Source organism: Malaclemys terrapin, chromosome 11, assembly GCF_027887155.1.
Source record: "Malaclemys terrapin pileata isolate rMalTer1 chromosome 11, rMalTer1.hap1, whole genome shotgun sequence".
Classification (NCBI taxonomy): Eukaryota; Metazoa; Chordata; order Testudines; family Emydidae; genus Malaclemys; species Malaclemys terrapin.
The window spans coordinates 77,614,589-77,642,577 of NC_071515.1; the positions used below are offsets into that span (position 1 = coordinate 77,614,589).

At 60.2% G+C, this 27,989-nt stretch overlaps 1 protein-coding gene across 1 annotated transcript; it reads right to left on the bottom strand.

Annotated features, from left to right (window-relative positions):
• Nucleotides 1-27,245, bottom strand: TMBIM1 (transmembrane BAX inhibitor motif containing 1). The gene is made up of 12 exons (XM_054043329.1): nucleotides 27,142-27,245; nucleotides 9,001-9,300; nucleotides 7,835-7,929; nucleotides 6,736-6,800; nucleotides 6,087-6,140; nucleotides 5,374-5,424; nucleotides 4,926-4,965; nucleotides 4,474-4,511; nucleotides 3,898-3,985; nucleotides 3,278-3,373; nucleotides 2,325-2,378; nucleotides 1-2,174 (listed from the first exon to the last, which is right to left on the bottom strand). The coding sequence occupies exons 2-12, from the start codon at nucleotides 9,260-9,262 to the stop codon at nucleotides 2,031-2,033; spliced, it is 987 nt and encodes a 328-aa protein (XP_053899304.1). The 5' UTR covers nucleotides 9,263-9,300; nucleotides 27,142-27,245; the 3' UTR covers nucleotides 1-2,030.
• Between the last annotated feature and the right edge of the window lie 744 nt (nucleotides 27,246-27,989).

Consider the following 27,989-nt stretch of genomic DNA (forward strand, 5'->3'; position numbering starts at 1 on the left):
TGCTTGAAAAAGTACACAGTGTTTCGCTTTATTGAGTGCAACTTGTCTGTGTTCTTTGGTGCCGGGAGCCGACCGCGCTGCTCCCACTGGCTGCAGCATTAGAATATAATACAGCGTACGCTATACAGCCATCCCCTCACGCCCCTGCTGCATGGCTGGGGACCTCTCCGAACCCGGCAGGTGGTTTGTGGAGCGCTCCCAAGCAAGGGGTCTCTAGGTCTGTCCTCAAGGGGGGCGGTTGAGCCAATCCACTAACCTCTGCAGCGCACCCGAAAAGCCCTTTGCATAGCAAAGCTAACCCCGGCTGGCCTACGCCCCCGCCCTCAGCCAGGCCAGAGCTGGGCTCTGCTCACCAGCAGCTCTGCCTCCAAGGCCGGCTTCCAGAACAGGCTGTTCTCCCTTCCTGGATGTGACGAGGGCTGCCCGTGAAAGGGGCGACTCCCTGCCATGTGCTGTGCTGACCTCATCACCCGCCGGGAACATCGGGATTTAAGGCACTGAGTGAACAAGGCTGGCCCAAGCCGCTAGCGTCGTGGAAGGAGCACAAAGGGTTAACGCTGGCTGCACCCCCAGTTCCCCTCCCTACACCCTGCCCTTTAGGCCGTTCGCCTGGGGATTCTGATCCAGCCGCCCAGCTCTGAGCCTGCTCTTCCCATGAGGAGCTGGGAACTGGCTCTGGGTTCAGCTGCCCCCCGCCCTTCACCAGCACTGCCCCGGGGGAGCCAGAGTGCTCCAACGCAGCGTTTCCGCCCCATCCTGCCCCCACGTAAAGCACCTGTTCCAGCCTCTAGAATGGGGGGGGGGGGTGACTTACAATGCTGCCTGCGGCCCCAGTTCTGTTTCCTTCTGCAATAAGCGAATCTCTTACTAGACAGCACGAGCAATATACACAGCACGTTTCTTTGCAAATTCCCCTTGTGCCGTTGGCCTGCCCCCGTCAGTGTTATTTCAAGGTCGTTTGGCTTTCCGGACTAGTCAAATATACAGTCTGGCAGTTCGCTACAAACCCCTTTGCTTACCAAGGATAAAAGACATTGAATTAGAAACAACAAAAATCTGAGCACTAGCGTGGGCCATTTCTCCTCCCCAGCCCGTGGCTAAGTAGATCTTTTTGTTTTTGTTTGTTTTTACCTAACACAAGGCTAGCTTAAGACAGGTAACTGCCCAAAGCATTGGTGTTCGCCCTGAAGCCTGGGCTGATCTGTATTCACGGGGAGGGTGAAAACCCGGCTGGAATTGAAAAGTACTGATAGACGACAAATCCCCCCTCCACTCTAAAATCATCTCAGTGCGTTGACTGCAGCCCCCGCTGCTCCTCCCCACCGGAGGGCGCTCTGCAGGGCGGAGGGAACCTGCACACCTTGGTTCAGAGCGGAGCCAGGACTAAGCCCCCGTCTTTCTGCTCTCCTTGGAGTGGATTCGAATTTGATGCTGTGAAGGAACGTTCCTCCCCATAGGCACGCGGCAAGAGAAGGGGAGGGAGCCTGTCGCCAGGCAGCCGAAATGGAGGGAGCCCATTGGCAAAGAACGGAGTCATGGGCCCAGGGAAACGCGCAGCCAGGCAGGGGCTGCCCCTGGATTCCTCACTTCCCAGGGAGCTATGCCTAGAGGATCTGGGATCGGAAGCAGCGCCATGAACACACCTCTACAAGAGAGGATGCTACAGGGATGTACTCGGTGCATAGACCCATCCCCCGGGGGCAGCGTGCGGAGAGAAGAAAGACAGGAGGCCACATGGGAGCACAGAGGGCAGCGGAGCAATTAACAGGGCAGGCAGAAATCAACTGACACTGGCTTCATTTCTGGGCAAAGCCTTGTTATTCTGCAGGGCAGACGGGCCAGTCTCGCCTGCTACCCCTCTGAGCAGCCATGCTGGGCTCCCCAGGTGAGAAGGGAAACCAGAGACCGTTGGCCGGGGAGAGAGACGCCGGGGCGGGGAGTGGGAAAGGATGAGGGAAAGGAAGGCGGCAAGGTGTTCCCGGAGCACTCCTGGGCCCGGGGCAATTCCAGCCGGGAGCTCCGTGGAGACTCTAGCTGCGGCCCACGATCTGCAGTAGGAAGATGAAGATCTGGACGATGTTCATGTAGATCTCCAGGGCTCCGTAGACGTACTCCTCGGGGCTGATCGCGTTCTTCCTGTTCCCTATCACCAGCTGGGTGTTGTAAGCGAGGAACTGGGGAGACGAGAGACAGGGCGATGGGTCAGCCACGCTGCTCGAGATCGTCAGCCCCATGTGCTGGAGCCAGGAGCTGCCTCCATCCTCCCCCAGGAACATGGGAGGCTCCCAGCCCAGCAGGGACAGAGCGCGAGCCACGTTACTCACCAGGGTAAAGACGATGGCGCCAATGGCCGCGTACAGCATGTGGAGCCACGCAATCTGCAAAAACAGGGGCGGTCAGAGGACAGAGGGCTGCAGCGGCAGCCCCAGGGCACAGACCAGTAATGCCACCCGCCAGCCCAGGGCTGGAGAAAAATTATTTGGATCCCGCAGCATAGGTGTCAGGGATTGCTTTACCCGACTCTGAGATGCAGCCACCTCTGGGGAGGAGCACGACAGCTGTTGGCTAACAGCACAGCTCCACGTAGCACAGCTCACCTCCAACTCACAGGGGAGAGCGCCCCCAACTGCGTCACCCCACCTCACCCAGCTGTAACTTCCCTTAGAGGTCTCCCGTCCACGCAACCAGGCCTGACCCTGCTCAGTCAATGCAGTTTGGCACGTTGCTAGAGATATTCACACCAAGGCGGTATGGCTGCAGGATGGAGTGAAGGGAGATGGTCTGGTTTTACCCACCCCCCAAATACCATAGCTGCCTTTTAAAGTGAACCCTGGGGACCAAATCTCCCAGGCAACTTTCCCTCTATCAACAAAACATGCCCTGACATCCCTGGCCAAGCGTCAGCAGCTGGCTCAGGAACCGAGGTTTGCTTTGGTGCAAGATACTGAAGCAGGGCCAGTTTGGGAGACGAAGTTATGGTAACTCCATTCACCTCCTGCCCACCGTCCCAGGGCAGCTGGATGCATCAGCTGAAGGGATCAGGGAATGAAATCACCCTGCTGCTGACATTCCGATTTGCCATCATTAGGTTTCAGAGTCAACATCTCTGCTGTGTAAATGGGGCAGTTCACCCACCCATGGGGGCTATTGCTTCAGGCTCTGAGCAGACTCCGGTAGGTCACGCTTGCCGTGCTGGCAACTGCAGATACGGATGGGGCCAGCAGAGGGCAGCGCTGGTGTCATGTCCTCGAACGGGCCTCCCCCAGTCACTACTCACATATTTGAAGGAGAGGACGATGGCGGTGATTATTCCCGTCACCATGACGACAATCCCCAGCACACAGAACAGCCCGGTACATGACGTGAAATCCACCTGCCAGCAGGACAGCGACAAGTTAGAAAAGGACTCTTGGAGCATGGTGGGAACGCAGCCACCCCGCAGCACAGGGCTTCCCCCACAGGAGGCGCCAGAGCCCGGGGCCCGTCTACTCCCCACGTCAGCACGGCTCGGCTGCGTCAGGTGGCACGGGACGGATGTTGCGCGGCAGCCTGGGTAGCGAGGGTCAGCAGCACGCAGGGCAACGTGCTGCCCAGCTGGGATGCAGCCAGTGGGAGCCGCGCTGGGAAATGGACACCCCAAAGCGCTGACCCAGCTCTCTCTGGGCTGCCACACGAGATCCAGGTTCGATTCCTGCTCTGTCAGTCCCAGAGCTGGGCACAGGCAGCGTGGACCCCTGAGGGGAAGGGTCTCTCCGCTCCAGCACCCCACTCTGGATGAGGCAGCGTCTGCCTCGTACCCAGTCCCAGCCTATGCCGCGGGGGCTCTCAGGAGGGGAAATCCCCTGACTCCCCCTGTCCCTGTTGCCCCGGACGGGCAGGGAGCCCATCGAGCCTTACCTTGGTCTGGAAGCAGAAGACGGTGACAATTATGGCCACTATAGCAGTGATCACCATGGTGATCAGGACAGCCCGGGTGCTATACATGCTGCACACAAAGGGTTAAGAGGGGGAGGGGGGGGGTTAGTTTAAAAGCCATTCAATGATTTCCCACTTCCCCCTCCGCATGCAAATGGGAGCCAAGAACCGGGGCTCGCTCCCCGGCAGTGCGATCCCGTGGGCTCGGGGGTGGCACTCGGCGGGTGCTCCGACACGGCACCCATGGGCCCTATAGAAAAGCCATCACAGGCAGCCTGCGGTTCTGCGACTCGCCCCAAGGAGGCGCCTGGTTGAGTCCAGGCCCCAGGGCGACTCCGTCAACCTGAGCTAAGCCAGGGGATCCCCTAAGTTAGAACCAGGGTGGGGCTGGTTTTCCTCTCCGTCCGAGCCCACCTCCCTGGCAGGGCTAGCGACCCTGACACGGGGGCATGTGGCCCGGTGGACACGTTCTTCACCGCCTTCCCCACGCGGGCGACAGGCGAACTTGGGGAAGGCGAAGGAGGGAAGGGGCTCAGAGGGGGTTTCCCCAGCCAGTACCTGGCGATGGTTCCAGTCATGAAGGCCATGGCCAGCGTCTGCAGCAAACGAAAGGAAAGGGGGCGATTAGCTGTGGACCCAGCCCCAGTGAGGGATCAAGGCATCGTGTCAGCTTCCCGGGTACGTACGTACGCACGTGTGCACACGCACATCCTATTTCTACCCCCATGCACGTGACCCCAGGCCCAATCCTAACCAGTGTTCAGCCATCAGAGCCTTCCCTCAGTTCCATCCCACTCCTCCCCACAGGCCCCACTCCCCGGCTCACGCCCCCTCCGCCCCGGTACAACCCGGCCCCACAGCCCCACTCCCACCTTTGGGGCACCCCCCGGTACAACCCAGCCCCACTCCCACCTTTGGGGCCCCCGCGGTACAACCCGGCCCCACAGCCCCACTCCCACCTTTGGGCCCCCCCCCCCCCCGGTACAACCTGGCCCCACAGCCCCACTTACAAAGATACTCAGCAGGATGAAGTTCCAGGGGAAGCGTCTCCTGGGGGAAGTCAGGGAACACACAGGTCAGGGGGCAGGTAGTCAGAGCCCGGGGCGCTGCGCCGCAGGCTGGGGGGGAGCCGGGGGGTCGGGGGTGAGCTCAGCGTGATGTCGCCTGGGGCGAGGGCACCACTTTGGCCTGATGAGACTGCAGGGCACAGGGGGGTCCCCGTAAAAACCAACCCCCGGGTCAGGGCAGGCCATGGCCCCAGATGGACAGGAATCGACCCTGGGGGCAGCCTTGTCTCATCGCCCCTTGCGGATGCAGCCAGAGCCCGTTCTGGCCACGGCCCCCCGCCTCAGTCACTCTCCCCCTACCCGCTTCCCAGTGCCCGGGGGACTCTGAGCCAGGGCGGGGCGCGGGAGGGAGGGGCCGCCCTCTCTGATCCCCAGTGAAGGAGACACTCACCTGGGGCCCTGGCAGCATGCCAGCACCAGGTAGGTGACCAGAAACACAGCGCTGGGGAGAGAGAGAGAGAGAGACAGAGGTTGGGACCCTTCCCAGCTCTGCTGCCCACCCGGCCCTGGGCCAGTCGGAGCCTCGTGCCGGCAGCAGAAGGGCCGAAGTTCATTCGTTACATTTCACATCGCGCCTCGGCAGTAGGGAAGCATTACTCCCATTGCACAGAGGGGAAACTGAGGCACCGAGCCAGGAAACAGCTTCCCTGAGGTCAGATGATGTGGTAGAGCCAGTCTGAGCAGACAGCTCCAACAGGCTAATGCTCCAACCATTAGACAATGCTCCCTCTGTAAATCCAAACCTCCGTGCGTTAACTGATACAGTGGCATGACCAGTCATCATTGCACGAAGAGCCAGAGTTCCCACCCGAGACCAGATCTCAGCTGGAACGTGGCTGTCACAGAGTTTTATGCACGTAGTTTCCTTGTTTTTTGCCTTAGAGAAAGCGAGCTGTGATTAACTGCCCCTCTCCCTCCCCATGCCACCCCACACAGCACCCCCTGCCTCTGGAATGGGGCACCAGAAGCCTCGTGGCACTCAGCAGGGAGGCCACTGACAGAGCGGTGGTGACTCTGCCAGGTCTCGCACAGGGGCCCAGCCACAGGGCAGGTGAGCCTGGGATGAGCAGGGAGGGGAGCTGGCCAGGGCCGAGTGATACTTACTAAGAGCAGTAGTACACAGCAACGTTCCGCCGCACAAAGTTGCGAACGGGGGAGCTGCGAAGAGGGAGAAGAGCGTGAGATCGGTTCCTGGCTACACCCGTCACCACATGGCCCCTTCTCTGCTCCCCCGCAGTCTCCACCCCCTGGTGCTCACACCACGGGCCCTAGCGAGCAGGGAAGGCTGGGAAGTGAGACGCTCCCTGCTCGTCATCACCCCCAAGCCATTGCCTGCCCCCCACACAGCGCAGACCAGCTATGGGGGCCCCAGCCTGGGAGCAAGGACCCTGCCCTGCTCTGTGCCCAGCTCCCCAGACAAACCCGCCAGGATCCATCCGGACTCCTGCCAGGGCAGGGTCACTCCCCCACAGCCCGTCCCACAGGGCTGCACCCAGCCCAGCTTTAAACAGCCCTGGGGTGGGACTCTCCATCCCTTGTGAGACGGTGCCCGTCTCCTCCATCCCCCTGGCGAGGCTCTGGCCCCTCCCCTCAGCGGGGGGGATGGGGCATTGGGGGCAGAAGGCTTTGTTCCTCCCGAGAGTCCCTGAGACGTCCCAGCTCCTGGGGCCCCGTGGAGCAGGGACCAGCCCCTGGGACAGCAGCTGCTGGGGGCTGGCGGTGAGGGCAGGGCTCAGGACAAGGTGAGACTCACACGAAGGTGAACACGGCGATGATGCCCACGGTCACCAGCAGCTGGACTGAGATGATGGTGTAGACCTGAAGGAGACAAGCACAGAGGGGTCACCCGTGGGCACCGGCCCTGCTCCCCCGTGGGGCACAGACAGGCACAGAGGGGTCACCCACGGGCACCGGCCCTGCTCCCCCGTGGGGCACAAACCGGCACAGAGGGGTCACCCATGGGCACCGGCCCGGCTCACCCACAGGGCACAGACAGGCACAGAGGGGTCACCCATGGGCACCAGCCCTGCTCCCCCGTGGGGCACAAACCGGCACAGAGGGGTCACCCACGGGCACCAGCCTGGCCCACCCACAGGGCACAGACAGGCACAGAGGGGTCACCCACGGGCACCGGCCCGGCTCACCCACAGGGCACAGACAGGCACAGAGGGGTCACCCACGGGCACCAGCCTGGCTCACCCACAGGGCACAGACAGGCACAGAGGGGTCACCCGTGGGCACTGGCCCGGCCCACCCACAGGGCACAGACAGGCACAGAGCGCTCACCCACGGGCACCGGCCCTGCTCCCTGCACAGACACACCAAGGCGGCCGCGAGGCGTCGCTGTCCCCAGCTGCCCAGCACCCCAGGTGGATGGAGCCGCTGGCTCTCACTCCCGCTCCTGATGGAGTCAGCGCCAGCCCCTGCCATGCCCCCAATGACAGCTGGTCGGGGGGCCAGGGACTGGGTGGGCCGTGGAGATCGAGCCCCTCGTAGTCCCCAGGGTGGGCAGCTCCTACCAAGGCTCCCATCCAACGGGCTCCGGGTGTCCTGTTAGCCCGGCCAGCGTGGTGAGGGGCTCTGTAGCCCAGGCCACTCCAGTCCCAGCCCCTTCCCCAGGCCAGGGCCGTGCCCCCAGCCCCCGCCAGCACTGGGGGCCCTGCAGCCACGGGAGCCTGACACTGCCCCTAGCCGCTGGCCTCGCCTCTCAGACACGCCAGCCACAGGCTCTCGGCCCCGCACTGGTACCCAGGCGCCAGAGTTTAGAGGGGGACACCCCCTCCCCACCCATCCCCCCGGCTCACCCACCCTGCACCCCTGGGGCAGGGCAGCCCGGCTCCCTCCAGAGTTACCTTGCGGATGAAGGTGTGTCGCACTTTCCTGTCGTCCATGGTGCTTGTTCTCAGCCCGTCCTCCTCCCCCGAGCCACCACTGCCGTAGCTGTCCCCTGGGGGGGGGGGGGCAGAAAAGGGGGAGAGTCAGCGCCTGAACGCTGGCACGGTTGGGGGGCATCAGCTCTCCACGTGCCCCTGCTGACCTGGCACGTGTCCGGGGTCTGCCCCGCCCAAGTGTCAGATCCCTTCCTGGCTGCCTCTCCCCTCGAGCTAGAAGGGGGCTGCCCCATGGGACGTCCCAGCCCAACGGCCGCTCGGCCCCAGCTGGGTCTCACTGACAGCATGGCCGAGAGGGCTGAGCCCAGACAGGAGACGCTGGCCCAGTACCCAGTAGGGTGACGCCGGGGGTGCATCTGGCACGAGACGCAGGGAACTAACCGTCCCGCCTCTCTAGCGGCGCCGTCTCCTTTCTCCACCCTTCCCCCCCCCCCGGGGCTTGGCCTGTCAGTCGTGTGTTTCAGGGTGCCCTCCCCTCCCCCATCAGACTCCACCTCCTCTGGGTGGGACCACCAGGCCATGAGTGCCCCGTTGCCCGACGGGACCGACCCTCGGGTGGGGAGGATGGAATGGACCAGCCACGCTCAGCCCAGCTTTGACACGATGGGACTGGAGACTGGAATATTTTACCTCTTACCGGGACATCTCCTCTCTATCAGATCTGGGTGAGTGACGGATCGGAGCCCATCCGTCCCAGGGGGGTCAAGGAAATCCCCCCATCTCCCCACTCATGCCAGGTCCTGCAGAGCCCGAGTCACCGTATCCGTTGCCCTGCCCTTCCAGAGACCCCTTCCCCTCACCCCACCGTCTCCTCTGCCCTGCACTCCTCACTCCTCTGGTCCCACATGGGCACTGCCACCCTGACGGCCCATCTGACCCCGTCCCCTGAGAGCAGAATCCAGCCCTTCGTTACTCTCTCTGCCCCGGTCCCTGGGGCGACCTGCCTCTGTGCAGAACGGGACCAAGAATGACTGGAACCAGGGTGGACCCTTGTCTCTTTCAGCATGTTGACGGCCCAGTGGGTTTGCTCTGATCTCAGAAGCTGTAAGCTGGTCTCTGGGGATGGGGCCAGATGGGCCATCAGTGGGTTTCTGCACCGCACCCCCTGTTGTGAATGCTCAGCTTACCTAGGTTCACCGGGAGTGTTGACATGGGGGGTACCGGGACACCTGGGTGGGGATATCCTCCTGGCTGGGGGTAGCCCCCAGGATACCCTCCGGGCTGTGGGTAGCCCCCAGGATAGGGTGCAGGCTGTGGGTAGCCCCCAGGATAGGGTGCAGGCTGTGGGTAGCCCCCAGGATAGGATCCGGGCTGCGGGTGGCCCCCAGGCTGCGGGGGGTAGAGGGGATTCTTGTCCTCGTAGGGTGGGGGAGCATTGGGGTACGACATGGTGACTCCCAAAGGCTCCAACTGACTCTCTCAAGCACCTGGAGACAAAGGGAGAGAAAAATCTGCCATTGTTGTCTGCACAATTCATGGATCCTTAGCCAAAGGCCACGACGCTTGGGCCACGGCGGTTCTGTGCGCCGGAGTCCGGCTCAGCGCAGACCCACCGGCCACAGCCCTCCTCCCAAGATGTCCAGGGTGATATTTCTGCCTGGGCAATAAAGACTATTATTGACCCTCAAAAGAGACCCAGCGCAAGGCAGATCCTGATAACCAAAGAGTCAATTCAGGGGGTGGGTCTTAAATGCCAACGATCATCTAAGTAATTTTTGCCCCGGGGCCCCAGATAGCGAATCGCTCTCCCCAAGTCCTTCCGGGGTTCAGATCAAGTGATCTCTCCATGCAGCGGTGGGCCAACGATTCTGTAACATCACAGCCAGCGAGCACAGGTTGGGAGAGACAGGGCCATGGAGCCAGCTAACAGGAACCCTGGTACAAATGGCCCCGAATCCCTAACAGTGGCTTCGTGTCACGAGAGGCCAGGAGCCCTTTAAACCCTCCTCACTGCAGCTGGACACAGACAGGAGCCTGACGACAGAGGCGGCATTTTCGATGGGGGCCCCAATCCTGCTGCCATTAAATCCAGGGGAGTCGGGCCAGAGATCAAACAGGAGCCAGACCGGCTATCCCTAAGCTGGAATCCCAGCTGGTACATTTCAGCACCGTGGGACAATGGGGGTGTCACTCTACTGCATTAAAGGGGAGTGTCACCCGCCCAGAGATCACGCTACGGTTCTTCGTATATTTCATCGCACTTTGCTCCAAAGGGGATCACACCACGACAAGAGTCAGGTCAGGCCAGAAAGAGGCGACAGCCCCTGATCAGTCACCGCGTAGCCAAACGGTTGGCCAGTGACAGAGGCCGCAGGCTTTTGGGGAACAGATTCTGGTCACGTTTGATAGGAAGGTTCTACGTATACAGGGCTGATCAATGACCAGTCACTTGTTGGAGACTCCAGCGGGTCAATGGGTCGCTTATCCCCCAGCTGCAGCACCTTCTATTGCAGTGCTTTGAGCATCTGCAGCCGCTGCCACTCACCACGGTAGCATCTGTTCAGTATTCACGAACCCTGTCTAAGGGGAACTGAATGGAAACCAGGACCCAGATTCCAGCCGTGACAGTCCAGGCTTCAGACACCCCCAATCACCCCGTGCACGGACGCTCCAAGGACTGTCGGACAAGCCGGTGTTGGATCGTCCAGGGAGTTTGCAGCGTGATGCCTGGACGCTGGCAGACACGGCCCCGTGTGTGATGCGTGTCGGGGGGTTGGGATCATCCAGCCAGGGTTCTACAATCATTAATTGCCCGACAGGGATCCTTGATCTCACACAAGGGCACCGATCTGTGGGCAGCGCCCCCGCTGACCTCCCAAGTGCAGGGCGTATCCACAGGATGGGGACAGTCGCTCTCCTCATTACTACTGATCCAGCCACTAGCGATCTGGGGGGATGTTACTTCTCCACCGTGCCCTGCAGCCAAGCAGCACCAGCTAGTGGGAGGTGAGAGGGATGAGTCATGGTGCCCACAATGAGCTAGCCTCTCTCCGGAAGCTGGGAGTTCACCGAGTGGAGCAATGCCGTGCAGGGATCCCAGACGCCTTTGAGGCCATGAGTGAAAGGCTAGCCTCCATGTCAATTGCAAAACTCCCCCTGACTTCAATGGAGCCAGGATGCCCCCCTGCATACGTAGCACTATAGAAGTATGTGGCACGGTCCCTGTCCTGGAGAGCTCAGAGTCCAGGACAGGAGACCAAGTGTTTAAAGGGGAAAGAGGCGCATAGTGAATAGGCAGGAACCAGCCGTCCCAAGGGCACAGCATGAGTGAAGGCACAGAGCAGGAGAAAGACGCAAGGAAGCAGAAAGGGAGCCAGGCCTGTGTGTGTAATGCACAAGCTGTGTCGTGAGTGATCATGTGGTGCAATCATGGCAGGGCCTGCAGAAAGGACAATGGATCTACTCCTTATGCCCACTACGGGAGCTCTCCGTTAGCTCAAGTGGCAGAGAGACAGCTTTCCAAGCCAAGGAGCCGGGTTCTAGTCCCAGCTCTGGGTGCGTGAGACTTATCCAGTCACCGGGCCCAGACTGGTTACAAGCAGGAGGCGAGGCAAGGAGGGCACAAGGGGATGAGCGGGAGCAGGAATCTGATGCAGTAAGAGGCTTGTGACGCATGTCCCAGTCTCCCTCTCACACCCGTAACAGGTTAATTATCCCCCTAGTAATGTATGTTCAGTTACACTAAGGGGAAGAGACAGGGCATCAGGGCTGCACTATGCTTCATGGGCAGCTTGTCATTAGAGACGGCTCCTTCCTTTGCATTTGGGGCCATGCAACACAGCCAGAGCCCTCTCCCAGCAGTTGTCACACATGAAAATCATAGAACTGGAAGGGACCCCGCGAGGTCATCTAGTCCAGTTCCCTGCACTCAAGGCAGGACTAAATATTATCTAGACCATTCCTGACAGGTGTTTGTCTAACCTGCTCTTAAAAATCCCCTATGATGGAGATTCCACAACCTCCCTCAGCAATTTATTCCAGTGCTTAACCACCCTGACAGTTAGGAAGTTTTTCCTAATGTCCAACCTAAACTGCCCTTGCTGCAATTTAAGCCCATTGCTTCTTGTCCTGTCCTCAGAGGTTAAGAAGAACAATTTATCTCCCTCCTCCTTGTAACAACCTTTTATGTACTTGAAAACTGTTATGTCCCTGCTCAGTCTTCTCTTCTCCAGACTAAACCAACCCAGTTTTTTCAATCTTCCCTCATAGGTCATCTAGACCTTTCATCATTTTTGTTGCTCTTATCTGGACTTTCTCTAATTTGTCCACGTCTTTCCTGAAATGTGGCACCCAGAACCGGACACGACACTCCAGTTGAGGCCTAATCAGCACGGAGTAGAGCGGAAGAATTACTACTTGTGTCTTGCTTACAACACTCCTGCTAATACAGCCCAGAATGATGTTTGCTTTTTTTGCAACAGCATTACACTGTTGACTCATATTAGCTTGTGATCCACTATGACCCCCAGATCCCTTTCCGCAGTACTCCTTCCTAGACAGTCATTTCCCATTCTGTATGTGTGCAACTGATTGTTCCTTCCTAAGTGGAGTACTTTGCATTTGCCCTTATTGAATTTCATCCTATTAATTCAGACCATTTCTCCAGATCATTTTGAATTTTAATCCTGTCCTCCAAAGCACTTGCAACCCCTCCCAGCTTGGTATCGTCCACAAACATTATAAGTGAATTCTCTGTGCCATTATCTAAATCAGTGATGAAGATATTGAACAGAACCCACTCGTTATGCCCTTCCAGCATGACTGTGAACCACTGATAACTACTCTCTGGGCACCTAAAGACAGACCCCTGCCTCAGCACTGAGAGCAGGTTGCCTGGTGGCCCCAAGGAGTCGGAAGCCAAGGGCCAGATCCAGAGCATCCTTATACCCCTTTTACGCCGGCACAACCCCACCAACTTCGCTGCCCTCGCTCCTGACTCAGCTGGTGCGAGAGGAGACACAGACCCCAGGTCACGGATGAACCTGAGCCAACCTGCAGTTTAATTTTCAGGCCTGTCACAGCAGATAGTAGGGTGGGGGGGGAGGGAGGGGGCACCCAGAGTATTTAACATCTGCAAACATCTTAAGCCTCCACGGGTCCCCTTGAAGTCCCAGAGCTGCACCGGGATGGCTTGCCTTTTCCTATGTCTTACAAATCCTCCTTTCCTCCACTTAATCCCATGTGCATAGAGCCTAGGACACCTGGGTTCTATTCTCAGCTCCCTCACTGGCCGGCTAGGGGACCTTGGGCCAGTCAAGTCCCCGCTCCGTGCCTCAGTTTCCCCATCTGTGCAGTGGGGAGGATCATCCTTTGTAAAGCGCTCTGAGGTCTACCAAGGAAAAGCGCTGTACCACAGCTAGATATCATCGTCACCCTCGCCAGAGGGTCCTTGGCACAAGGGGGAAGGTTCTTTTGGGGGACGGTTTCCCTGTAACACATTCCACATAAGTCTCACCTTTTTAGTTTTAAAGAGGTTAACGACATCCCTCCTGAAGGGCTGAAGGCCTCTCCCATCCCTCACCCCCATCCCATGTCTCAAATGTTCCTATCTGATGAGCTAAAAATTAGAACGCTGGTAGGAAATGGGGTGACGATTTAGTGGTTGAAGGACTAGGACTCCAGCCTGGGCTGGGGGTTTCCTGTGCGGCTCCTGGAGGGAGGTCAGTCTAGTGGTTAGTGCAGGAGACCGGGTGTGAACACCCCCAGATTCAATTCACAGCTCAGCGACAGACTCGCTGCCTGATCTTGCGCAAGTCACTGCCGCTCGCCGTGCCTCAGTTTCCCCATCTAGAGAGCGGGGATAATAAATACCTCCCTGCCATGTGGGTGGGGTTAAGTAACGTTTGAGACCCTCTCCCGACCCTCAGCTGTGTGGCACATGAGGCGAGGAAAATACTATAGACAATTCTGGCCCATCTAAGAACGTCCACTCTGAAATTCCCAGCAGCAGCTGTGTGGCCAGCACTAGGCCATTCCAGGTAGAGAAGCAGAAGTCCCTCCAACAGGAGCACAGGAGAATCCCCCTTTCCACGATCAGTATAGGGTCTATGACCCAGTCTGGCAGTTCTGATTCCAGCCAGCAGAGGGATATGCTGACTGATACCCACCGCGGGGGCGTCGTTAAGCCCATATGAATTATCACAGCAAGTTGGTTCTACCCACATACTTCCGGGAGGAAAGGGCTGCTCGGATTAGCTGCCTTTGACACAGAGGTAAGGGGAAGTCGGCTGCCCCAGCAGGGTGTGAGCAAACGACCACATCAAATCACCACCGGTCAGAGCCAAAGCCTTCCGCTCCTAAGGCAAGGCTGGGGTGAAGCTGCAGGTTAGAACAAAGTGGGGCGGGAGGCTGATCCTACAGGACAGGAAGGCAACAATCCTTCTCAGGGAGATTCTGCCAGATGTCTTGGCTTTGCAGGGGCTGATTTTGGGGTCCCTGAAAGGGGCACACGCAGCAGCTAGAGAAACCCACAAACCGCTAGGCCAAGCTTTCCAGCACTAGGGCTGGTGGGTTGTAGGACTGCTTGAAAGCTGCTGGGGTGATGATGAAGGGATCAGAAGCTCATTCCAAGGGGCACAAGCACCCTCCTTAGCTGGCTTGACAAAGCCCTGGCTGGGATGATTTAGTTGGGATTGGTCCTGCTTTGAGCAGGGGGCTGGACTAGATACCTCCTGAGGTCCCTTCCAACCCTGATATTCTATGTATCAGCTGAGGCGCCCCACTGGGGACCAAGCCCCATTAGTCACTAACCCCACCCTGTGCCTAGGGAGCAAAGAGGGTAGAATTCCCTGCGGAGCCCCAGCTCACCTCATCTGACTTGCCCCAAGCAAACTCACCCTCCTGGATCTAGTAGAAGCAAACGCAGGATATCCCCTTCTGGGGAGCTGCAAGCGTCCCAATTATAACAGGGCAGGCCCCACCCAGCAGCTACCGCGCCGCTCCCTGAGAACACGAGGTTCAGCCTGTGGGTCTCTCATTAGCCAGCCCATGATTTCGTCATATAGAGAAGTACCCACAACCCACAGAGGAAACCCCTGGGGATTCAATAGGTGCCCAGATATCGCAGCGATTGGGCCATACAAGTACGTAGCTAGATCCTACGCGGGAAGCTCTTCGGACCTATTCTAGGCACTTGCGTTGCTTGTTTGAGCTTTTGCTCAGGTGCTGGTCCTGCAAACACTGACATGGGCACTTATTTCATGCTGCTGGAGTCAATGGCACAGCAGATCAGCAGAGACAGGAGAGTTTGCAGGGTTTGGACAGTGAAAATGGTCTAGTCAGTTTCACTTTTCTTTCCAGTCAATTTCACTGGGCCAGCGGGGTCCCCAGCCAAACCCTGTGGGGGTTGGGCGGCAAACTGGGCAGGGCAGAGCAGAACTCTTTCCTCAGATGAGCTGGGTGGGAATTGAAACACACTCTGGAAAGGCAGCAGCGGGTCTGGGCTTTTAGAAACCTGAATGCAGGGCCCAGAGGTAAAGCGTGTCTCTTTCAGGTTGAATCAGGCCTGTCCTCTAGGAGAGGGTGTATGTGTGTGTGTGTGTGGAGGGGGGGTGCTATGTACACCCGTCCTCTGTATTGTTTTGTTAATTTTATGACTGTGCAGCCAAAAATAAACTGCCCAGCTGGTGACCTGGAAAGCCTGGAGTCTCGAGTCCCCGGAGGTCAGGGATGACCTACCACCGGTTGCCACCCTCATGCCTAGGACAAAATAATTGCACTGATGGTGCCGTCAGCACGTGGTGCCATGTCTCTACAGCACGGCATTGGGATAACCAGGGGGGGCTCTGAACCCAGGATGCAGGACAGACCCAGGAACGTGGAGCCGGCTCGGGTGAGTCGCGGGGGAAAGGAAACGAATAGCATCCCAGCAGACAAAGGAGAGGACAGGTGGGCAGCTCAGGGCCTGACCCCTTCCTGGCTTTGCTCTGCAGGACAGAAGGAAGGCGTATCGGTCACAGGGCAGGATCTGGAACTGCTCTTTGTCCCAGGTCACCGGGGAGCGTGACGGAGCCTGAGCACAGGTGAGGGGGTCGGGTGACAACCCAGCATGGGCAGCTCGGGCCAATCCCTCAGGAATTAAAACACAACAGGAACTGCCAGGGCCCAGATCCTCTCATGGCTTTGTTGCGTACGTCTCAACTTCCCCCTGCGCCTGGCCAGATGGCCGGCAAGTTCCTTGCGACAGTCCCCACCGCTTGCCTTTTGTCTCCCCTCTGTTCGGTTGGGCAAAAGGGGAATTTCACTCTGTCACCAGAGGCCTCCCACCATGAAGCCAGAGCCAGGAGGTGTGGCTTGGCTGAGCTGTGACAGAGGGCAGATGTGATCGCAGTGTGTCAGGGGCTGAGGGACAAAGGGACTAGGGCGAGCCGAAGGAAATCCGGATGGAAAATCAGGCTTGGGAAGAGCCAGATCCCACGGAAAGGGCTGGGAGCCCCGTGGCCTGGGACTTTTACAACGAGTGTAAACAAAACCCTAGGAAATGTACAGTCAGGGACAATCCTGTGCTGGGTGGGACCCCGGAGCAGAGGCAGGAACAGACCCCAGATCTGGGGTTTAGCCACTAAGCGGGGCTGCTTCCTCCCTAATGACTTAACAGGCCTGTTTTGTTCTTTATCTTCTTTGATACCAAGCGAGACCCAGGTGAAAAGGGCAAGAAACCCAGCTGGGGAACAACTCGAGAGCTGAAAGGGAAAGCAGAAGATGCACAGGCTTTGCCGGGCCCCACTGCATGGGGGGCTGTTGATCAGATAGTGAGAAACATCCCCAGTTCCCTGGGGGACGGGAGGGCTGGGTTCACACACCATGCTGTGGCCTGGGCGACCTGGCAGTGGGGAGTGAAAATAACAGAGCTGCTGGCCCACAGGCTGGTGACCTGGGTTTGCCTCTGTCCCCCGCAAACGCAACCCCCCGTCTTCCCAACCTCAGAAACCGCGTCATGAACCGGGGGCTCTCTGGGCTGGGATCGCACAGGGACGGAGGTGTCTAAGTCTGAGTTTACGCCCCAGGTTTAGGCTCGGCTGCCATCCACAAAACTCCTGTCGAAAGTCACAGGGTGCCTAAGGTTTTAGGTAAAAGTTCCCCAGGCACTTGAGTTTCGGCCTCCAGGCATGTGCCCTGCTGCCTCCCTCTAGGCGTCCGGCCTACGCCCCGGAGCAAGCCACAGGCCGGAGGAAGGGAGGTGTTTGCCCTCCTCTCCTGCATGCTGGCCCAAGGGGGTGCTTGGCCCCATGTGTTCCCGATGACGCTCCCTGCTCTGGGGCTGGGAGCCGGAGAATAACCTAGGCAGGGCCCGACGCTGTGGCTGGGAGGAGCCGCGTCCCTTGTTACCAAACTGGTGCGTAACGAAACCAGCCTGACTGGTCTCAGGGATGCCCTCTCCCCACCACGTCTCGTGTCTGTGGCGCAATGGCCTGGCCCTCCCGGGGAAACCCAGGCCCCGTCCCGGCTCTCCGGGCTCCACGGTTGGACAACTCCCGCCACACCTCCCTCCCGGCTTCCCGGCAACTGGCCGGCCCAGGCGCAGGTGTGGTCCCCTCTCTAGCCCGGCCAGTTCTATTCCTGGCTCTTCTTTGCTGGCGGAGGCTTCCAGGAATGTAGCTCCCCATGGGCCTCCTGGTCCCTCCCCGCCCCCTCTCCCGGCTCATGCTCCACCACACGCACTCACAGCATGGCCAGATGCCCTGTGCAGCTGCTCCCCGCCCATCACGCCCGGCCAGCGCCGTTCCCAGGGGAGCCCCTGGTGAGTGAGCAGCCGCCGATAGAGAGGAGAGGGCTGCAGGGTAAAGGGGTCGGCATTCAGTGGGGCGGCTGGCAGAGACCGATTCCCCCTGCCCCCTCTTCCAGCTCAGTCTTTGATTGTCTCCCCAGGCTTTCCCCCATGTCTGGCCGTCCCCGGCCAAGCCTCAGTGCAGGTTCCCTCCACCTAGGCCCCTGCCCCAGCAGCTCATCCCCCTCCTGCACCCGCCTGTGGACCGTCTTAGCCACCACGGCCGCCTGGCCTTTATCGGTTTGCTCCTTACCCCCTCAGGCTACCCGCACTCTCCCCTGCCTGCCCCCTGAGCCCCCCAGACTTCCTCTGGTCCCCAGCTCTCTCTCTGCCCCTTCTCATCCGCTGGGCACCTCTGCCACCTCCGTCTCCACATGGCCTGGCAGACTTCGCTCTTCTCCCCGGGGGCTCTGGTTTCCCCAGCCTGCTCCTGCCTTTCTCCCTCCACTGCTCCCCCTGCTCCCCAGACACCTTCAAGCTGCCCTGTTCCTTCCTGACAAGGGAGGGCCCCATCCCCACCAGCTGCTTGGGACCTCCTCCATCACCCTGTGACCAATACCGGGGCAGCGCGTGGAAGAGATTGTTCCCCCAGCCCCCCATCATGCCAGTCTAGTGGAATGTGTTTTCTCCTACGCCAGCTCCATGAGCGTCCAGAGTAACTAGCCCGGCCCCGTGCCTACCCTCCAGCTGGGGCCTCCCTCTAATCCTGTCTAGGAACCTCCTACGCCTGGTGGCATAGCTCGCCCGCCTGGGACAGGAGCTGGGGGATTTGATCTCACAACCTGCTGGCCCGGAGGAGGCTGTACCGGGGCAGCGACAGCCAGCAAGACAGGCCCTGAGCGCTCAGACGACACCAGCCCGGTGGCTCGTCGGGGGAGGATGTGGATTCAGTACCCGAGCTCTCGGTCTCTGGGCGTGGTGGGGACAGGAGCCGGGATGAAGCCCTCCAGGCTGGGTAGGGCAGCGGGGGCTGCGTGAGGGCTGATCCGCAGCCCCGTGCTCTGGCTTCTCTGCTGGGTCTGCCGCGTATCCTGCAACCCAGCCTGGGGCAACCAGCTCTGCCCAATGCAGCAGGCGAAGAGGTTGTCTGCTGTCGGGCCTCCACCGGTATCCCCGAGTCGAGTCCAGCAATACAGCAGGGGCGTTCCGGCTGCATCCCACTAGAACCCAGCTCGCTCCTGCCCCGTCCCATCCCCCTCCCTCCAGCAACGGCCCTGGCGGTCCCCAGGCGATCGGATACCGTTCCCCAGCACACTAGCCCCCCCCCGCCAGCCTCAGCCACCAGGATGCCTTCCCCTCCTGCCCTCCTCCGACTGGGCTTTCCTCACCGCGCTGCCAGGCACCGATCACAACCAGCCTCTTCTGCTCTTTACACAGCCCAAAACCCCGGGAGCCACCCAGGCACGGCTGCACCCGACAAGCACCTCTGCACAAACCCACCGGAGCCAGCTGCAGCTTCCGTGCCCCAGAGCACGACGAGCGCCGCTAGCGGGCTCACCAGCCATTTAAAGGGGCGCTGCCCTCCGCGCCACGCAACCCTGTCACAGCCCTCTGTGCCGCCCAGCTTGTCCCGCCCGCTGCTCCTGTTCCACACACGAGATTCCCCTCCTCGGCGCGCCCTCTAGCTCTGACGCAAGCGGGGTGACTCAGCAGCAAGGAGCCGCATGGTGCCACCATCACTGGGCAGTGCTGATAGCACAAGGCAGGAGACAAGGAACCGGAGACCAAACCTCGGGGCCTGAGACCAAACCTCGGGGCCACCTTCCCCCAAGCAGCGGCCGAGTGTGGGGAGTTAACCCCCAGCCCACCAAGGCGCAGGCAGATCTCCACTCCCTGTCCTAGCTGGGTCTGTGAGCGCCAGCCTGGGTGCCCGCCCCAGTTACTTTCCCAGGCCATGTTGCTGGGTTTCTTGGTAGCTGATTTGCACACACTGTCATGCAGTGGGCCATCAGGAAGATGCCAGCACCCTCTGGGTTAATAGTTACATCCCACCCCATGGCAACCTGGAGTAACAAATCAAGAGGGCTCCCATCTCACACTGAGGCCTTCAGCCTGCTGGGAAACGCCCCTGCACTCAGCAGCTGGGACAGTGCAAGGGCCAGGCCTGGGAGCCGCTGGGCAGGATCAGTTCTGTCTACGGAGGGACAGTGCTTGGGTCACAGCTCTAGGCTTCGTCTTCACGCTGCCTCTTAGCCGGCAGCTCCTGCCCCCGGCTGCACTTGGCCTCTACGCTGATCCCCCACTTGCTGGGTCTGATCCGTCCGGTGAAGGGCCGATCCCCGGACAAGCCACCCTACTGCTTCCCCACCTCAGCCCCACCTTCTCCCCCGTGGGTACTGGGCACCCAGTCCGCTGAGAGCAGGGGGCATCAGGTACCAAGATGCCTTCCAGGCTCTGGTTTTGCAGGTGAGCTCGGGCAGAGCTGGGTGCCCCTGCAGGACAGGAGTTTGGTGGGTCTCAGCCAAGTTCTCAGCAGACGGGTGTCCCCACCACAAAGCCCCCTGGCCCAGTCGGCCCCTGCCTGCTGCCACAGGCCAAGGGGTGAATGGGTCACGGAGACAGAGCTAGTGTCCAAAAGGGGGCGGGGGGAGGAGAGGGTCATTCCATTTATCCCAACTGCTGCTGAGACAGACAGAGGCTAAATTCACCCCTGCTGCCTGGCCAGCTCTGGGAAGAGGTGGCTGGTGGGCGGGAATGCGGGGGGGGGGGGGGGGGGTCATATCCTGGACATTTTCCCTTGGTTGTGAACACAAAGGCGCACCCTGGGATGTCCCCTCAGATCCTATTTCACATCCCCTCCGGCCAGCTGCCCTGTAGATCAGGCTGGGTGCTCCAGGCCCAGCACCCAGCCTCCCCAACGCCCCCCTGCACAATCTGTCAGTGGCACCCGCCAGGAAGAACAGATCCATTCAAATAGAATCATAGACTTTAAGGTCAGAAGGGACCATTATGATCCTCTAGTCCGATCTCCTGCACAACGCAGGCCACCGAATCTCCCCCACCCACTCCTGTATCAACCCCCTGACCTATGTCTGAGCTACTGAAGTCCTCAAATCGTGGTTTAAAGACTTCAAGGTGCAGAGAATCCTCCGGCAAGTGACCCGTGCCCCACGCTGCAGAGGAAGGCGAAAAACCCCCAAGGCCTCTGCCAATCTGCCCTGGAGGAAAATTCCTTCCCGACCCCAAATATGGCGATCAGCTAAACCCTGAGCATGTGGGCAAGACTCACCAGCCAGCACCCAGGAAAGAATTCTCTGTAGTAACTCAGATCCCATCTAACATCCCATCACAGCCATTGGGCATATTTACCACTAATAGTCAAAGATCAATGAATTGCCAAAATGCCCTGGGCCTCCATCTAACCAGCCACCATCTCCTCCTGGGGGACTGCAGGGATGCGATGCTGCTGGTTGCCTCCTGGATTGCCACGAGTACCCCAACATCCAACCCTGGCACGACCCAAGCAGCCCTGTGAGCCTCCCCTTCGTCCCACTTGGGGGTGTGTGTGTGTGACACAGAGTAACCCTCTTCCTCCCATCGTGCCCATCCCCGTAGCCTCAAAGCACTTGCCAGGAGAGGGAAGGCCTGGCAGCGAGGAAAGCTGCAGAGAACAGGGGGAAGGGCCCTTCCGAACAGCTGGCAGGGCGACCCAGGGCTGCAGCGTCCATCTCCGCTAGGTGTTGGGGTCCGTCCCCCCCCCCCCCGAGCCCGATCCAGGGCCCCCCACTCTCACTGGAGTGCACGGATTCCCCCACCACCTGGCTGGCTCCGATTGCTGCCCAGATGCCGACGGTCCCAGAAAGCAGAACCCCCCACCCCCTTCGCCCCCCAGGGAACCAGCCCCATCACCGCTCTGTCAGGCGCGTGAAGCAACAGCCTGCAATTCCGGCAGAACAGGCCCGGGGACGGGTCATGGCCCCGCTCGGCCACACGCAGCCAGTACAGGGATCCCGAGAGAACTCAAGGCAGTCCCCAGACCCAGCCCTGCCTTGGGCGGCCCCCCACGCCTCTGCCCTTTGCTGCCCAGGATGGCCCACGCTGCAGTCACAGAGGGTTTATCCAGTGGCCTGTCCGGTTTGGCTATTGACAGGGGCTGTGATGTGTGGGGCAGCTTGGCCAGGTCTCCAGTGTAGACGCCCCGGCTTTGATCACCCTGTAGTATCCTTGTGGCCTGGAGAGACTCAGCGGGGGGCAGGGGCAGGAGGGACCCCGGTGTTCAGGAGCTGTGGGGGAGGGTCTCAGAGACAGGGCTAGTTTAGGGGAAAGGAGGAGTCTGTGTGTGAGGTTATCCCAGCGTCCCACCCCGGGGCTCACACGAGGGATGTAGCTGCCGGCTAGCGGCTCTCCCGGGCTCTGATCCAAACCCCGCTGCAGCCCAGAGTCTGCCCGCAACGGGCATTCGGCCCGGCCACTGACCAGCGCGCGGGACGAGAGCAGGGCTCCAGGGCCTGGAAGGAAACGGGGAGCGGGTCAACAGACCAGCGACGCGCCCTGCAGAGGAGGGGGCCTGGCGGCTGATGGCAAAGGGGTCCATAACCTCGGGGCGCCTTGGGCCCCCCCACTCCGCTAGACATCCAAAGAGCCATGGGGAGGTAATGGGCCTACTTCCGCTTGCTGCTCTTGCTGTCTGGGGGCAGGCAGGGAGGGGAGGGCAGAGATCAAAAACTGGGGGGGGGAGGGGAGGGGAACAAGCAGCATGCCCCAGGGAGGAAGGACGCCCGCATTCCCCCTGGGCGGGCAGCCCGCCAGCCAGGAGGAGCAGGTGGGCACAGGTGGCAGGAGAAGCCACAAAAGGCCCCGGCTGGGGGCAGCACACACAGCGCTGCTGCAGCGGTGCCACGGGCCGCGCTCCCTGCTGTACGTTAATTCGCTGTGTGGGCGGGCAGCCAGCGCATCGACAGCCTGGGGATCCTCCTGCCTGGGCGAATGGGGAACTAAAGCCAACCACAACAGCCCCCCCGGGCAGCTCCCAAGCACAAAGCCAACCAACCCCTGCTACAACCTCCATCTCCGAGAGTCACCGGCACATTCACGCCCCCTGTGCCAGGCCTTCCCTGCCCCCTGCCCGCCTTCTCTCTGCACGTTAACCCTCCCACATGCTTCCAACACAAGATCCCCTTCGACGAGCCCCCTGTGCGCCTCGGTTTCCCTGTCACAGCAGGGGGACAATGATCCTGCTCCCGCTTGAAGGACGTTTAATTAATTAGAGGGGCCTCGTCAGGTTAACTACGGAGGGGCTTGACTCTGGCAGCAGCGGCTTCACCGCTGATTCAAACCAGAGTCAAGAAATCAGAGTAGAAACACGCGAAGGTCCCAACCTCTGTCCCCGAGAACGCCGCCAGCAACACGTGACGAATGGGCCCGATCCTCAGCCGGCATCAACGAGCGCAGCGCCACACGGGCACCATCCCACCGGGACGTCCGCCACAGAGCGATGCCGATTCCCCCCAGCTGGGCATCTGCTCCCCTCTCATCCGCCCGTCTCTTCTCCAGGGCGGCAGCGCGGCTCACTCCCCGCATCTCCCACCGCTTGAGTGCGCCAGCCCGCTCCTGGCGCCCGGCAGTACGGGGCCCGATCCGGCTCTGCCCCATTATTCACCCCCTGTGCAAAGCCGTGTCAAGCAGCGCCCTGCCCCTCTGGACTTTGCACTAGGGTTAACAGCCACCCGAGTTGCCAGGTAGCAGCAGGAGATTGTCGCTGGGGTATGCGTCAATCCAAGCGCTTCACTGGTTCAACGGGGGAAACGTGCCTGCTAACACTGGGACGAGATCAGCTGGGCTATGGCCTAAAGTTAGCGCCTGATCCTGAAAATCCTTGTGCTTGGGAGTAACTTGGGAAGAGCCAGACTGGCTCAGAGCTGAGGTCCCTCTCGCCTGGCTCAGGGACGGGGCCCAGATGCGGCACAGAAAGGTGCAAGAACCGCGCAGCAGCAGATCCCCTCACCTTAGCCCCGTCCTGATCTCTAACAGTTGGCGGTCGGCTCAAGCCCTGAAGCAGGAGGTTTAAGATCCCGCCACAATCTACGTTGGCATTAGTTATTAGAAGTGTCCACATCAAGGGCCAATCCCTTTTTAAAGCTTGCGAAGCATTTGGCCTCAACAGCTTCATGCGGCGGAGAGTTCCACCGGTGAATTCCACGCCGCGTTAAAACAGTTGCCTTTTATCGGTTTTCAATTCCATCGCCTGTCCCTGGTTCTTGTGTTAGGAGACAGGGAGAACAGGCAGCTGGGGGAGCTTCTTTCTCGGTCACTATCGGATGGGGGTTCTCCTTTCTAAGGCAACAGTCCCAGGCTTTTCAATCGCTCTTCACACCCACGTTTTTTCAGGCCTGGCTCATCCGCCTCGCCCTCCCGTGAGCCCCTCATTCTTCAACAGCCAGGGCAGCACACACGACCCAGGCGAGACCACACCCTCGATTTATTTGGCATTAGAATATTCTCCATACGAGTCACCAGGCCAGCCCCTGTGCAGCCCAGCAACATCACTCAACAAGCCCTCCCATGGAGTTCAAATGAATAACAATAACTATTAATAATCTACGCTCTCCATTGTTGTCTGCAGCAGGGCTGGAGCCATGTCGGTCCCAGGACCTTAGAGAGAAGACAATAAATATCGCCCCACCCACCTCGTCTCTCTAATAAACTCTCTGACAGCGTCCGTTTAACAGCTGGGCAGTGCTTTAAATCCTGCCATGGCACTATAGAGAAGTGAGTTCGTATTGTTGTTGTTATTATTAATTTAAGAACATACAAATGGCCAGACTGGGACAGAGCAATGGTCCATCTAGTCCAGCGTCCTGTCTCTAACTGCAGCTGGCGCCAGGTGCTTCAGAGGGAATGAACAGAACAGGGCAATTAGCGAGTGACCCATCCCCTGTCGTCCAGTCTCAGTGTCCGGCAGTCAGAGGTTTAGGGACACCCAGAGCAGGGGGTTGCATCTCTGATCATCTTCTCTCATAGCCATTGATGGACCTGTCCTCCAGGAACTTAGCTCATTCTTTTTCGAACCCAGTTATAGTTCTGGCCTTCACAACATCCCCGGGCAAGGAGTTCCACAGGTTGACAGTGAGTGTGTAAAATACTTCCTTATGTTTGTTTTAAAGCTGCTGCCCATTAATTTCATCGGGTGACTCCTGGTTCTTGTGTTACATGAAGAGGTGAAGAACTCTTCCCCATTCACTTTCACCACACCAGTCACGATTTGATAGACCTCTGTCATATCCCCCCTTAGTCACCTCTTTTCCAAGCTGAACAGTCCCAATCCTTTTAATCTCTCCTCCTAAAGAAGCTGTCACGGGTGCTGGCCCTTTAAGTGGAGAAGCCCCCTCCTAACCTCCCAGCTGAGACTGATCAGCTGGGGATCAGGTGAGCATAAAAGCCAGCCAGGGGCCGGCAGCCCCAGCTGAGATCAGGACCCCCTAGGAGCTGTGCACACCCAATGCGTATGTCTACACAGGAGCTGGGGGTGTGATTTCCAGCTCAGACAGACGTACCCGGGCTAGATCTGATGGAGCTAGAGCACTAAAAGCAACCGTGTAGCCATGGCAGGACGGGCTGTCTTCGGATGACCAGACAGCAAGTGTGAAAAATCAGGACGGGGGTAATAGGAGCCTATATAAGAAAGACCCAAAAATCAGGACAGTCCCTATAAAATCGGGACATCTGGTCACCCTAGGCTGCCTGCCCCAATACACGCCGAGGGTTTCAGATTGGATCCTACTCCGCACAGCTAGCGTGTCCTGCTAGCCGCAGCGACGCTTCTATCTCTAGCGGACGAGCTCCATCGGAGCTAGCGTGGGCATGTCTCCTGGAGCTGGTAATTACCCTGCCCTTATAACAGACAAGGCTGGCTGGGGGGGGGATACAAAAGCAGTATGAACCCTGTGCGGCAAATGTCACGTCAGTTACACAGCGCTTTCCTGCTGATGTTTAAAATTAACCCCCATTAGTAGCCATGTTAATTACTGCCGATTATTATTGACTCTCAGGTTTTACAGAGCAGAAGCCTCCCTGGATTGAGGGGTGAGTTGGAAGTTTACAGAAATCCCATCGCTGGGCCCCTGGATCCACTCACCCCAGGGCGGCTACACACCCAGGCTAGAAAAATAAAAACAGGGAAGGAGTGAGTCATGTCTTAGGTGGGTCTGTTCCAGCCACGCCGGGGGCCTGCTGGAGTGCCTAATACTGCAACGAGCAGCGTGTGATCAAGGCGCAACCCAGCTAACCTCCACATGAGCTGACCCCCCTCTCACTCACAGTGGAGTGACTCCAGAGTGACTCCATTGCACTCAGTGTGTTTACACTGGCGTAAGGGACAGGAGAAACAGACCCACGAAGTAGGAGCAGCTGAAGCTAGGAGCCTATGGTCAACTCCTAATGCTTGGGTCTGGCTCTAGGGACAAGAGGTGCCCTGGGAATGCCTTGGATGAGAGGAGAGTTCACCAGGGGCATGGGAAACAGGCAGGAGGTGAGAGACTGGGAAGGGAGCATGACATGGGGGGGTTGGCCTGACCCCTTCCCCATGCAGCTGATATGGACTCGGCACCTGCGAGCAGGGAAACCTCGGTCATGGGGAAAGGAGCAGCAGCTTCCTCCAGACCAGATGTGCCCCACCCTTCTCCCAGGCCTTATTCCTCCACACCCGCTGTGATAAGCACCCCTCAGGGGTGTAGGCTAAGTAATTCTCATACAGCTGGGGGGGGCAGGAGAGCCCGGCATTGGCTGCCAGGAGGCTGCGGATCGGGAGTGAGGGGCACCAGCAGAGCTGTGGGGGGCAGGGCTGGGCTAGCAGGGGGCTGCGGGGCGGGAGTGAGGGGCACCAGCAGATCTGTGGGGGGCAGGGCTGGGCTAGCAGGGGGCTGCGGGGCGGGAGTGAGGGGCACCAGCAGATCTGTGGGGGGCAGGGCTGGGCTAGCAGGGGGCTGCGGGGCGGGAGCGAGGGGCACCAGAAGGGCTGTATGTGGGGAGCTTGCCCAGCCCTTCCCTGCTCTCTGCCAAGCTGTTACTTCTCCCGAGCCCTCCGTCCTCCCCGCAGCACAAACCGACCCCAGTCCCCTGTGCCCCCGGCCGCCTGAGCCCGACCCCACCCGGCCCCTGCGTCCCACCCCCGGGCTAGGCAGGGTCTGACCCAGGCCCTGGGAACCGCTGCCGAGCGCCTCCCCTGCGGGGCCCTTCCCCCGCCCGAGCCATCCACACCCAGCCGCGGCCCCGGACTCCCCGGTCCCCCGCGCCGGGTTCCGGGCAAGGGGCCCCCGGACTCCCCGGTCCCCCGCGCCAGGGAGCCGATCCCGAGGCCCGTGCGCCGGGGATCCCGCCCCGCGCTTGGCGAGCCGGGCCCGGGGAGCCGAGCGCACGACGCGGCGCCAGGAGGATCCGGGCTCTGGGCTCCCCGCTGCGCCCTGCCTCGGCCGGGCTCCTGCCTCGGGATCAGCCCCCGGCTCCTCGCCAGGGGCCGGGGAAGTTTCCAGTCCTTGGGGCACAGGGGGACGCGCCAGCTCCTTACCTGGGCTCTGGGCCTCCCCGGCTGGTCTCGCTCCTCCGGCCTCCCAGCAGCGAGTGCGTTTGTCGGTTGGGTTCCTCCCTGGGCGCTCAGCCGCTCCGGGTGCAACCCGAAAAGGGAGGGTCCCGGCCGGCAGCTCCTCCCCCAGCTGGCCGGGGAACCCGCTGCTCGCCGGAGGGGGCGAAGGGCGGGCGCAGCACAGCCAGGAGGCGGCCAGCTGGTACTGCACCTGCGTCCTTCGCCCCAGGGCCCAGGCGGCAAAACAGCGCAGCTGGGGGGCCCCGAGGCGGGGTCAGGGACCGAGGCAGGGCTCCGGAGAAGACCCTCGCAGAAGGTTTCCTTGGGAGGTGGCGCTGTCTGGTGAATAGCGGACTGAGCCCCCGCTGCATGAGCCCCACACTTCCCCAGCCCCCCGCAATCCAACCCGCCTTTGCCCCTGGAGAGGGTAGTGCCCTGGATCGCCCTGGGCTGGTCACACACCAGGATGGGGTTCAGGTCCTTGTCCCATAACAGGGGGTGACGGGCAGAGCCGGGCGTGGGGGGGCTCCAATGCAGTCCGGGTCTGCAGCTCGAGAGGGGGCCGGCTGGGGCGGGGGGAAGATGCTCTTCACGATGCCGTTCCCCACCCCCACCTGCACCCTCATGAGGATTCCTGGCCTTAGCTCCTGCAGCCTCTGTTACTGTAACCCACCTGCACTTTGCCCCCAGGACTGGGCCACATGCAGCAGCTGATGAGCCAGTGGAGGTGGGTCGCTGCGCTCCAGCAGCTGGGCTCATGCCATGCCATCCAGGGGTGGCAGGTTTGATCCCTGCTGCTGAGAACTCCCCGGGGGGAATGGCATTGGGTTAGC